This window comes from Microcaecilia unicolor, chromosome 6, assembly GCF_901765095.1.
Source record: "Microcaecilia unicolor chromosome 6, aMicUni1.1, whole genome shotgun sequence".
Lineage (NCBI taxonomy): Eukaryota > Metazoa > Chordata > Amphibia > Gymnophiona > Siphonopidae > Microcaecilia > Microcaecilia unicolor.
The window spans coordinates 340,974,247-340,987,865 of NC_044036.1; the positions used below are offsets into that span (position 1 = coordinate 340,974,247).

Below are 13,619 nucleotides of genomic sequence, written 5' to 3' on the forward strand. Positions count from 1 at the left end.
TAGTATTTTAAATGCACTTTTCTATCTAGTGAGGTCCTCATTGTCTGTCTGCCCCCCCCCCCCCCACTCCTCTTTTCCCTTTTCTCAGGGTAGTCTTTATCCATCTGTCTCTCTTTCTTCCTCTGTTCCTGAAAGTCAGAACCCAAAAGTGAGACAAAAGAGATGAGCCACGTGTGGGTGACAGGAAGAGCTGTGAAGAATAGTAATGATTAGGGGGCCCTTTCACTAAGCCACGTAAGCGTCTACGCGCGCCCAACATGCGCCAAAATGGAGTTACCGCCAGACTCTGGCGGTAATTTCAATTTTGGCGCACGTATTTTTTTATTTTCGGGCGCTCGTAACAGACACACGCCAAGAGGCAATTGTAGATCATTACCACCTGGTTACCGTGTGAGTCTTTACCGCCAGGTCAATTGGCTGGTGGTAAGGTCTGAGACCCAAAACGGATGCACGGCAATTTTCATTTTGCCGCACGTCCATTTTCGGCAAAAGAAAAAGGCCTTTTTTTACAGGCTCGCTAAAAAAAAATGGATTGGCGCATGCCCAAAACCCGCGCCTACGCTACCGCAAGCCATTTTTCAGCGCGCCTTTGTAAAAGGATCCCTCAGCTAGGAGAGCACAGCGCAGCTTGTGAATTTCAGCTGAAGCCCTCAAACAGGCTCATTTTATTCCCCAGCTGAGAGAGGGTGTCTATTTTTAAGTGATCTGTGGGTATCCAATCCTAGGGGTGTTGTGTGTGGGAGCTGCGATGTGTAATGTGTATTTGCAGTGGCGTTCCTAGGGGGGCGGACACCCGGGGTGCACCGCCGACCCCCCCCCCCGGGTGCAGCACCCCCCTCCGATGCAGCGCGGAAACCCCCCCCCCCAGGTGCACGCCGCTGGGGGGGGGTGCCGCAGCACGTGCCTGCTCAGAGTTCCCTGACTTCGCGCGTTCGCTGGAGCTCCCTCTGACCCGGAACAGGAAGTAACCTGTTCCAGGGCAGAGGGAGCTGCGGTGAACGCGCGAAGTCAGCGAACTCAGAGCAGGCGCGCGCCGCGGCACCCCCCAGCGGCGTGCACCCGGGGCGGACCGCTCCCACCGCCCCTCCCTTGGTACGCCACTGTGTATTTGTAAAATATATTAATCTAATGTTTATTGGAACTGTGCCTCTAAGGATAAATAATTCTGTAAATTTCTGGTTTATCTTGTCTTCGCAATGTTACTGTGAAGACTTATTTCAATTGTTCTTTACTGCATAATAATGTTGTAAAGAAACCTCAGACCGTATTGTACTAGGTAACCTATTCTATAATGCAGGAGCCAAGCAAAAAAATGTAGCATCGCACGTGGAGGCTACATGAACCCTAGACAGGTGAGGAATGATCTAAGCGGTCACCTTGGTATATATGGAACTGGCATTGATGGCAGATACACCGCTTTACGAAAGTATCCCATCATATGAGCCAACGCCAACACCTTAAAATCAATTTGAAACTTTATAAACACATTCTGTCACATGATCTCTGCATAACTAGAGGCATTACTATAAACCATATATAAAGTAAAATATACATTAAATCTTGTGTTTACTGTTCTCGTGGATGACATTCAGAAAAAAAACCAGGAAGTTGTGCAGGCAACTTTACCTTCCACCATGTTGGTACTCTAAGCAGCAGCCATACAGGTGATTCTTCCTGTGGAGGCCAGTGAAAAGAAGGGTGATCAATGCCATCCGTGATCTATTTTACTGACAAAGAGCAAGGCGTGTTTGCTAGGGCATGTTTACAACAATGGGAAAATATTCTGGTTCCGATGAATGAAATATGTCTGTTCTTTCAGGTACGAGGTGATGCAGTTCTGTTGGTTACAGTCTGACCAGAGGCCAACGGCAGAAGAAATCCATCTTTTGCTTTCCTACCTGTGTGCCAAAGGAGCAACCGAAGCTGAGGAAGAATTTGAGAAGCGCTGGAATTCCATGAAACCCAGCGGCAGCGCTGGTGCCAGCACCAGCCACCAAAACCCAGAGGTCTCCTCCTTCCCCCTGCTGGATGACTTCCATGCGGACGGTGATGATATTCTAACAGTCACAGAAACAAGTCATGGACTCAACTTTGAGTACAAGTGGGAGCACACCAAGCCTGAGACATTGTCTGGGACTGTGAGTCCCAGCAATGCACAGTACCAAGACATGTACTATTCTAGCGCTTCCACAGGACGCCTCAGCCTTGAAGTCTCACCTTCCTGCTATGAATGCAAACAGGGCTGTCAGAGTTTGCACGCACCAGGTGTCGTCCCCATCCTCAGTGCCCACAGTCCCTCAGTAAGCAGCGAGTATTACATCCGCATTGAGGAGCCTTCAGAATGCAATGCAGGACTAGATTATACCATGGGCTCCTACAGTCCAGAGTATCAGCAGGAATCGCCTACAAAGGCACCATGTTGGTGTGGGAAAGAGGAAAAAGGGAGCTTGTGTGATTCTGATAATAGCCCCACGGTATCTGTAACCATGGAGCCACTGCTGGCGCAGGATCCTCTAACCAATAATCCCTGGCAAGACTCTGATTCCTGCACATCTTATAAAAGCAGGAATAAAGTCATGAAATACAATGAACAATCCCCAGCCAACGGTGTGGATCAGTGTCTTCTAGAGAAGTCCTCAGAGATGAACCAAGAGTGGTCAGTTCCAAGCTTCAGGGAAACATTCTTCAAGGACCCTTTGGGGGTCTCATGTTCCATGAGTCACTTGTGTAGGGAGAGGGACCCTGTCCAGCTGCAGGAACAGGAGGCAATCTCTTTCCCAGACAGGTTTCTGGAGCAGGAAATGCAGAAGGCAGTAAGTGGGGGCCAGAAAGGAAATAAGGCAAAAAGTGAGGGAACCGAGTCCGTCACTGTTGAGGTCACAGATGAGGAAAGGGGTCAGAATACAGACTGTGAGAGCAGAAGGTTTGAGGAAGACATTACAATGACTCAGAGGATGCACTGGGCATCCAACAGCTCCGCCAACAATAACATCAGCACTTGCTCTGCACTGGTCAGTGAGCATCCTGACGCTTGGTGCCACAGACATGTAACCAACTGTAAGGGACTGGTCACAGAACCCTCTGGACCTGAGCCATGGCAGAAGACCGATCTGTCTGATGTGTTATTGAAGAAGAATGGTTCTGTATCAGAAGACCACCAGCCAGCACAAGAGCTGTTCTGTGAGGAGAACAGCTTCACGATGAAGCAGAGGGATTGTGGAACTGTATCTTCTGCAGAACAGATACTAGACCCGGAGAGGGATCAAGATGGCTCACCTGGTCTCCCTTGTGCTTCTCAGTCAAACAAAGATGAGTTGGGAAGATTTTCAAACATATCCCAGGAACTGTGTTCAGAAGCTCCACATTCTTCACATGTGAGTGCCACTCAGACTGTTGCTTTTAGTCCATGTCTACCAGCAAAAGAATCAGAGCTAGTGAAAGAAGATGAGCAGCATTCAATATTTACTGTGGAGCCTTCGGAGGCTACAGCTAGTCCTAAACCAGAGCCATGTTATACACAAATGTCAAATCTTACAAAAAATTCAACTGCCCCTCCTGGGACAGCATCAAACCCACTAGAGACTGGGAAAGAAGGGTCTCCAGTGTCTGTTTCTGACTCTGCTTGCCATGAGCTCACAAAATCTGAAAATTCATCTGAGGCTGCAGTCATGCTAGGAGAAATGCCTCCAGAAGTCAACAAAATTATAGATAGTGAATTGGAAGGGTTTTCAGAGAAGACTGCTTCCAGTCTGAGTTTCAATGAGATGGATACCTGCAGTGATGATGAAACAGCAGAGCTGACTTCCGGAGTCTTCATGGATTTCTCTTCCGATTTTCCCGAGAGAGCTGATGTGGCTCCACCATTTAAATCTCTTCAGAAACAAGTGGGGACACCTGATTCTCTCGAATCACTGGAAATACCATCCACATCAAGTTCCTGTGAGGTCTTCAGTCCCACCACATTCAATCCATCAAGTCAACCCAAAGCACTGGATAGTGGGTACAATACAGAAAACTTTGAGTCACCAGAATTTGTCCTGAAGGAGCCTCAAGAGGGAAGGGATCCAGAAGTGCTCAACCAAGTGGCCACAAGTCCCAGCGGTCTAACCATAAATGAGCTCAGTGGCCCCACCGTGGAGATACACATGTCTTCATCTTTAAGCAGTGAACTCCACAGCCTGGATGAGAAGAATCCCTATAGGGATTCTGCCTACTTTTCAGATTATGACACTGATGTGGACAAATACTTGAAGGAGGAGGAGGAGGAAGAGGAGGACACTTCAGAGTTTCATGACATTGTGTGTAAGTCCCCTGTGAAAACATCTGAACTAGTCCTAGGAGAACCAAAGTCATCAAAAGTGAATGTGGGTATCTTTGAACAATTGGTTTCCAAAAGTAACAGTAACAAATGCCCCATATCCAATGATGATTCCTGCAATAAAAAAGATGTTGTTCCAGACATTCCTGCTTTTTTCAGTGGTGACACAGCTGCAGAAAGTTTTGCCTTTATACACGAGGAACCAACTGCAAAGCAACGTAAAACTCAAGACCTCTCCTCCCCCACAAAGATGACTTTGGAAAGAGAAATTAGTGGCAGCTCTAAAGTGACTGTGAGTGAGGATTGCCTGGATGATGGTTTAGGCTTGGAAGAGAACAAAGAGGTACCTGATGGTAGTTACTTTCCTTCCAGTGATGCTACACAAATTGTATCATCAAAGTCCTTTTCCTTCCCTTCTGGCCAGCTGAATCTAGAGGCAAAGGGTGTGATGAGTTTGAAAGAGATCACAGCAGAGTCTGAACTAGACCCAGACCAAAGATCTAACGTAAACATTAGATCAACAGAAATCAGTGGGGTGACTTCTGAGATGCCCTGCCCATTAGCCATGGAGGTCTGTGGAGATCAGTGCGAGCTACAAGAGTATGTAGAACAAGTAGATGGTGCCCTGTCTGAAACGCAGGCCCCACAACTGTCCTTGGACCTGCTGCAAAGGAAGAGTTCACCTAGGCAAGACAGAGGCAATGAGGCAGACGAGGAAGAGGAGGACACAGAGGATAGTGATGAGTCGGATGAAGAACTGCGTTGCTACAACATTCAGGAACAGAGCGAGGAGAGTGAAGATGAAGCTTCAGTTGTCCCTGTCGTTGTCAGTGTCAACAGCAACACCAGGCGTCTTCGGAGCCTTCTGAAGATGCCAAGTTTACTGTCCCAGTCCTTCTGTGAAGAACTGGAAAGGAAGAAGAAGGTGGTTTCTTTCTTCGATGACGTCACTGTCTACCTTTTTGACCAGGTAAAGATAAACTTGTTTTGAAGAGTTGCACATTTATAATAAATCAAAAATACTGTGACCCAATTGTTGACTTGTCAGAAGATAGATAATATGAAAAAGCTGAAAAGTGAAACTAGAAAGAGGGAACCATCATGGGATGTTATTGGTAAGGAGAAGAGGTTAAGGAATGTTCTATCCATATGTGGTCACCATCCTTGGATATTATTAACGGAATAACTCCAGAGTATATCAGACATTAGGACACATCCTCATGTGAGACTCTGTCTGGATGTGAAGCTTTTCGCTCAGCCTGAAAACATAGAACTTCATGTTTTCTTACGTACATGGACTTTGGTGATTCTCCAGCATGTTAAGTGACTGTCACCACATTCAGATAAATATACAGGGCCCAATATTCATAGTAACATAATAACATAGTAGATGACGGCAGAAAAAGACCTGCACGGTCCATCCAGTCTGCCCAAGAAGATAAATTCATATGTGCTACTTTTTTATTTGTACTGTCCTCTTCAGTGCACAGACCGTATATGTCTGGCCAGCCCTATCCCCGCCTCCCGACCACCAACCCCGCCTCCCAACCACCAGCTCTGGCACAGACCCTATAAGTCTGCCCAGCACTATCCCCGCCTCCCAACTACCAGTCCCGCCTCCCACCACCAGCTCTGGCACAGACTGTATAAGTCTGCCCAGCACTAGTCCCGCCTCTCAACCACCAGCCCTAGCATAGACCGTATAAGTCTGCCCAACCCTATCCCCACCTCCCAACCACCAGCTCTGGCACAGACCCTATAAGTCTGCCCAGCACTATCCCCCCCCTCCCAACTACCAGTCCCGCCTCCCACCACCGGCTGTGGCACAGACCGTATAAGTCTTCCCAGCACTAGTCCCGCCTCCCAACCACCAGCCCCGGCACAGACCGTATAAGTCTGCCCAGCACTAGTCCCGCCTCCCAACCACCAGCCCTAGCACAGACCGTATAAGTCTGCCCAGCAGTATCCCTGCCGCCCAACCACCAGCCCCGGCACAGATCGTATAAGTCTGCCCAGCACTATCCCCGCCGCCCAACCACCAGCCCCGGCACAGACCGTATAAGTCTGCCCAGCACTATCCCTGCCGCCCAACCACCAGCCCCGGCACAGACCGTATAAGTCTGCCCAGCACTAGCCCCGCCTCCCAACCACCAGCTCTGCCACCCATTCTAGGCTAAGCTCCTGAGGATCCCTTCCTTCTGCACAGGATTCCTTTATGTTTATCCCACGCATGTTTGAATTCCGTTACCGTTTTCATCTCCACCACCTCCCGCGGGATAATGCTGAGCTCCTAAATTTTGTGATCTATTTTCAGCTGAAAATTCATCTTAATTTAGGAGCTTAAACCTTATGCTCATAAATTTAAACCTGGGATGTTTGACCACGGAAAAACAAATCCTGGAGACAGTGATCTTGAAAATGCTTATTTATTTGTTAAAAAGACTCGACACAACTGTTGTGTTTCGGCCATCAGGCCTGCATCAGGAGTCTTAGACACCTAAAAGAACAGCTGATCTGTGCGAAGGATGACGAACGATGTAGTAGTCTGTAGGCAAAATGGTCTTTAAAAAGACCTTTGATTAAACGCAGCTTGTAAACAAGTCTGGTATCGTAAGCAGCATGGAAAAAAACTCTACTGGACATAAATTTAAACCTGCCATTTGTTTGCCTAGATTTATGGGTTTAATTTCTGAGTCTAGTTCTGAAAATCAGTGCTAAGGTCTCAACCTCTTTTCCCCGTTCTAAATCTGCCCCCGTTACCACTCATGTGTATGCCCCTAAATGTAAGAGTTTAGGGACATTTTGAGTAACAATTTATGCACTTCAGCAAATTTTCCAAGAGGCCAGTTTATGAGCACAACTGGACTAAGGCTCCTGTTGACAAACCCACGCTGTGGGCTGGCGCACAGCATTGCCGACACAGCCCGATCAGAGTGAATGGGCCGTGTCAGCACTAGTGTACCACCAGCCACTAGCATGGCTTTGTAAATAAGGGAGTTAGTGCGCGTTAAATACTGAGCATCCTATTTTATACCTCTGGGCCACATGGCACAGCACATGCTAATGTTCGTTAACACATGCTAAACTTTAATAAAAGTAACCCAAAATTAAGAGCAGAGATTAGGAACCACAAGTATCATCTTAAAGATTCTACAGGACGTGAAAGTGTTATGACCTGGTAAAAGTAGGAGTTCAGCCGCCTTACTGTGTCTCTCTCTAGAATCCTGCTGTGTGGGGGGGTCGGGATACCCTCACCCTAGTGGCTTCACAGTCCACTGCAGTATAAATTGACTTAACTGCAGTGGCGATCCTAGGTTGGCTGCCACCCAGGGCGGATCGCCACTGCGCACCACCCCCCCCCCCCCGGGTGCAGCGGCATCCGTCCCCCCAGGGTGCAGCACGACACACACAGACACACCCCCCGGTGCAATCACACCCCCTCCCCGGCGCATCAACCCCCCGGTGCATTCTTGGCTGCTGGAGGGTGCAGAGAGCAGCCGCGCGCCTGTCGGCTCCACTGGCTCCCTCTGCCCCGGAACAGGAAGTAGCCTGTTCCGGGGCAGAGGGAGCAGGGAACCAGCGGAGCCGACAGTGGAGAAGAAGGGTGCAGATAAGAGAGATTTACCCAGGGGAGGAATGTAGGGAGAGATGAGAGTGGAGAGGTAGTGAGGAGCTGCAGAGTGAATGCACTTATAGATCAATAAGATGAGTTTGAACTGTATGTGGAAACGGATAGGAAGCCAGTGAAGTGACTTGAGGAGAGGGCTAATATGAGCATAATGACACTGGCGGAATATTAGTCGTGCAGCAGAATTTTGAACAGATTGAAGAGGAGAGAGATGGCTAAGTGGGAGACCTGTGAGAAGCAAGTTGCAATAGTCTAAGCAAGAGGTGATAAGAGTGTGGATGAGGGTTCTGGTAGTGTGCTCAGAAAGGAAAGGGCGAATTTTGCTGATATTATAGAGAAAGAAACGACAGGTTTTAGCAATCTGTTGAATATGTGCAGAGAAGGAGAGGGAGGAGTCAAAGATGACCCCAAGGTTACGAGCTGATGAGACAGGAAGGATGGTCAGAGAGGGGAATATTGCCAGTTAGCGCTTAGCGCATAATCAGTTATATCGTGCGATAAAACAGGCTATCCGCCAACATTCAGCGCATTGCTGGCTAAGTTTGGTGGCCAAATAGGCCTTGGAAATAGTAATAGAAACTTAACCAGCCAGCACTGAACATTGACTTGGCTGGTTAAATTCAAACTGACCAAAAATAAACCAGATATTCAATGCCGGTCACCGGAAAAGGCTCAGCGCCGAACGCAGAAAGCAGCCCAGGGTACCTCCTGTGGTCTGACTATTGGCCCCAAAGTGTCTACTGCCTCTGTCATTTTAGGGTTACTGCGCTGACCCCTCACAGCAAACTTGTACGAAGCGACAGAAAGGTGGCCTGAGCTTATGCCTTTATTAAATTTACAAAACCCTGAGGTGCCAGTGAACCATTAACAGAAGCAGCTTGTGGTTTCCAAATCCCGTATCTTTATCTGAGTGCAGTGGACGCCGTGTACATAAAATGAAGGAAGTTCTGTGTACGAAGGCTGGGTAACAGGCCCTATATGTGGAGGAGTGGCCTAGTGGTTAGGGTGGTGGACTTTGGTCCTGGGGAACTGAGGAACTGAGTTTGATTCCCACTTCAGGCACAGGCAGCTCCTTGTGACTCTGGGCAAGTCACTTAACCCTCCATTGCCCCCTGTAAGCCACATTGAGCCTGCCATGAGTGGGAAAGCGCAGGGTACAAATGTAACAAAAATAAAATAGATACTATTGGAGATTCTACATGGAATGTTGCTATTCCACTAGCAACAATCCATGTAGAAGGCTGCGCAGGCTTCTGTTTCTGTGAGTCTGACGTCCTGCACGTACACAGAAGCAGAAGCCTGTGCGGCCACATTGGTGATCTGCAAGGGCCGATTTCTACATGGAATGTTGCTAGTGGAATAGCAACATTCCATGTAGAATCTCAAATAGTAGCAACAGTGGAAGAGTGGCCTAGTGGTTAGGGTGGTGGACTTTGGTCCTGGGGAACTGGGTTCAATTCCCACTTCAGGCACAGGCAGCTCCATGTGACTCTGGGCAAGTCACTTAACCCTCCATTGCCCCATGTAAGCCGCATTGAGCCTGCCATGAGTGGGAAAGCGCAGGGTACAAATGTAACAAAAATAAAATAACAGTATTTTAGGAAGAACAACATCAAATCCTCCGAAAATGAAAAGCAGCAGAAGCAGCCTCTAGTGTCTTTACTATGGATGCTGCAGAGTTTTAGGTCCTGGTAATTGTCCCGTCCATTAAGCTTCGTATAGAACTGCAGCAGGTTGGGACAGGTGCCAGTCAGCCTCAGGAAGAGACAGGGAATGAATTTTATGTAACACCAATGCATAAAACCGTGTGTTGTACAACCAGAGTCATTCAGCAGCTACTGAAATAAAAGCTTCCTGAGTTAACAATGTTTTTTTTTCAATGTAATCACATTTTTAGGAAAGTCCCACCAAGGAACAAAAGGACCAGGACTTCCTTGAGCCCGATCCATCTGTGCCAAGTAATGGTCCCAGCACTGCTAACCCAGTGGACAAACCAGACACGTTGAACGACACCTCAGATGGAAACATCTCAGAAGAAAGTAATGCAAACAAACTTTCCTAAACCAGAGGGGGGGGGGGGGGGAAGAACTGCCATGGGAAAATCAACAATCAGAGATGGAGGGGGCTGCTTGCCAGGAGTTTGCTAATGAAGATGTGAGAGGGGGAAAGTGTTGCCAGATGGAAAAACTTTGTCACGCCCAAAGCCAGCCCCAAATCGCACAGTCTATTTGCATGTGAATGACATCATTAATATTAATGAGGTCAGGTGCATACAAATGACGTCATTAAGCCCGCCTCCGTGGGGCTTCTACTGGCCGCGGCTGTGGGAAAACTAGCCAACCCGCGGGGAAAAAACCGCAGCGGGCAAAAAAAAACCGCCGGCGGGGCAACAAGAAGCCGCCCAAAATCCCGCAAGCCGCACCCGGCGTGAAAAAGCTGCAGCGGGTTGCGGAAAGGAGCCCAATTGGGCGGGAAAACCGCCCATCTGGCAACATAATGCAGGGCAGGAAGTTGTCACATTGAGCTGTTCATATGATTCGTTATACAGTTTACTGAAGGACCCGGTGGTAATAATTCAGTTTAGCAATCCCTCTGACAGTGAGAGAGGGGATAATGGGTGATGATGGAAGGACCTGATTTATTAGCAGGGATTCACGACTCTCTTTCAGGTGGTGGATTCGAGTGGGATGATGACTTTCCGCTCGTCCCAGTGAAGTCATCCTTCCTGTCTGCAGTGACATCCGTGGTGCCTGAGCCGACCAGCCAGAGCCTGCCCTCCGTGAATCCCGTGCAAAAGCAAATCCTGCCTGTGCAGTTCTCCCGTTTCACAGTCTCTGCGGCCCCTGTCTCCAGGTTTTCTATAACGCACGTCTCGGACTCGGATGCTGAGTCTGTGAGAGGTGAGGGGTCGTGGACAGCAGAACTGGTGGGTTTGTAGGAAAGTGAAGGAGAGGGAATATGGCTGAGTCTGGTACCCAGGAACAACAGAGTCTTCATAGGTTATTCTCAATGAGGAGCAGAACCCACTCTTTCACCATGTGAAAATCCATGGTGTGCCCATGTCTTGGGTGCTTTCTGCAGTCCTGGGCACCCGCACCCTAGAAAAGGTCAAAGAGGAGCAGCAAAGGTGAACAAGGACAGAACTTCCTTACACGAGGAGGGTTCAATAATTGGGAGAGACAGGAAGTCAGTCCCGAAACAAGTGGCAGAGTGAACAGGGAACTGTGAAACACCACATCCCATAACACAAGGATTACCAGAGAGCAGGTGTCACACACTCAAAAGGAAGCAATTCTTCACACAATGCAGGAGACTGAGCTTGTGGAAGTTGGTGCCACCGATGTTACGGAGGGAAAACATCACTGGGATGAGAGATTAGACCTGTCCAGGAAAGATTGGTCGGTCACCGGTTATGTAGCTGGGTATCCGAAGGACTGGACAGCTCTGCATATGCTCTGTCTGTACAGCTGTAGCTCCCAGGCAGGGTAGGAGTGCATAGCTGACCCAATGCGGGATTTCGTACATTCTTATGGAGAGCTGGGAAGAGGAAAGATTAGTGGGCCTGTGTGATGGGAATGAGTCTGGGGGTTGTGAAGGAGTGGGGAGATTGGAAACTGGAAGTGAAGTGGGGAGTATGCCAGCGTTGAATTGAATCCCATCACAGGGCTCAGATCAAGATTTTCCTTCCATCTGCTAATATGTTTCTTTTCTGTTCTCCTGTGTCAGGTGAAGATGGTGAGAGGGAGTGAAATTTCATGGACCAGTACCCAGTTGACCCTGTTACCTGGAAATCAGGAGTGACGCAGGAGAGGAGCAGAGACTGCCCACAATGTTCCTGGGGACAGAACTCTCTACACAGATCTGTTTTTGGGGTGGATTTTATCAGAGAGTATGTTTGTGCTGCTATACTCTAGAGACACGTGCCAGGCCCACCTCACAGTGTGTCGTGGTGCATGTGGTCCAGCGGATGGGTGTCCAGTGCCAGCATGTAAATACAGCAACAGCAGCATTAACAGCTGGAATAAATCTTTGATATATATTTTCCAAACACCTGAGCTTGGCCATCTGCTATCAAACCTCTGCCTTCTTCATCTTTTCCAGAAGAGGGTCTGACGTCTCTGTTGAGTTTCTGATAAGATGTGAGTAAGCCTGACAGGGTAATCCGTTCTGTAACTAAAAGCTGCAGGCAATTCACACAGTCCTCTGTATACCTGTGATGTAAACTCTAAACTTATCTTTACCGTTTTTCTGTTCCTTTTATAGGTCTTTTTACCCTTCACTAGATCTTTAAGCTCATTGAATTTAGGGAGGAAAGGTGGGTTGACAGTTTGTGCACTGGATGTCAACATAAGCGATGGAGCATGGTAGCATGGAATCATGCTACACTTTGGGATTCTGGAATCTTGCTACTCTTTGGCATTCCGGAATCTTGCTACTCTTTGGGATTCTGGAATCTTGCCACTCTTTAGGATTCTGGAATCTTGCTACTCTTGGGATTCTGGAATCTTGCTACTCTTTGGGAGCCTTCCAGATACTTGTGACCTGCGTTGGCCACTGTTGGAAACAGGAAACTAAGCTAGATGGACCTTCGATCAGAACCAGTAAGGCAACTTATGTTCTTATGGGTGTTCTTCCAGTATAACCATTGAAAATTTAGATTTTTCAGAAAAAGAACCAACTGCCTAATGAAGCAGTGGTAAGTTTGCTTAGAAACACCATAGTACCACGAATCCACAGCCACTGACTAATGCTGCGCTTGTGGCAACCTGTGAGAGAATGGAAGAAGCAGCATGGGGCCAGGTCTTATTTGAGTGGAGCTGGGGATCACAGCTTATGCAATAGGGATGTTTTGGGGATTGCCTCTGCAACTTCAGATATTTACAGGAGTTCCTCTGCTCCCTTTCTAAAGGTACCTTGCACATTTGCACTGGTCAATAGATTGGGCTGCATGGATTTCTCAGGAACAGGAGGGATGACGTCTCAGGAGCCCCGGAAATGGGCCTATTTGCTGAAAGGGGTAGGAGGCCCTTAGGGCAAAAATCAGAAATAACTTGAGAAAATTGTTCTTCACAGAAAGGGTAGTGGGCAAAAAAAGCTGCAACAGGATTCAATAAAGCTTGAGGTAAGCACAGAGGAGTGAAAAGAAGGTCAGAGGTCATCTGTGGTCTGGGCCACTGCACCAAGATAGAAACTGGACAAAGTAGATGAGCCTAAGGTCCCTCTTCCGCCATCAGATTCTGGATGTCTGTGGAAGAGTAGAACCAGACTTGTTTATGTAGGTGACCATGAAACATCTTTCCCTTTGTCAGGAACACGATACTGAAGCTTTCAGAAGAGAGAACTGCTGCAGCGCCATGTGAAATTGTGCAAGCCTCACAAGTGGTATTCAGTGCAAAGGTGATCCACAGTGGTAAATCACAGTGCAGCACTGGATAACTGTGGATATGCTCTCCTGTTTGTTCTGCTGACGGCAGTGAACTCAGGTGCAGAAGCTTGAGCTGCCAGTCTCAGCAGCCCCCTAAGCCAGACAGTGGTAGAGCGTAAACCTCCTGTGAAGCCGCACAGATAGTGAACTGAACTGGTGTAATGCTCACACCTGTGCAACTTGCAGACAGTATTTTGTCACATACCTGTCCAGTAGCTGTGACTCTGGAATGTACTTGCAATTGAAAT

General features: G+C 48.1%; 1 protein-coding gene across 1 annotated transcript in view; it reads left to right on the top strand.

Annotated features, from left to right (window-relative positions):
* Window positions 1-12,375, top strand: part of LOC115473539 (serine/threonine-protein kinase LMTK1-like) — a 133,259-nt gene extending 120,884 nt beyond the window's left edge. The window contains exons 11-14 of the mRNA XM_030208588.1: window positions 1,820-5,288; window positions 9,844-9,985; window positions 10,616-10,846; window positions 11,673-12,375. Coding sequence (XP_030064448.1) covers window positions 1,820-5,288; window positions 9,844-9,985; window positions 10,616-10,846; window positions 11,673-11,695 — 3,865 coding nt within the window. The 3' untranslated portion in view covers window positions 11,696-12,375. The remainder of the gene's footprint in view (window positions 1-1,819; window positions 5,289-9,843; window positions 9,986-10,615; window positions 10,847-11,672) is intronic.
* Window positions 12,376-13,619: the final 1,244 nt, after the last annotated feature.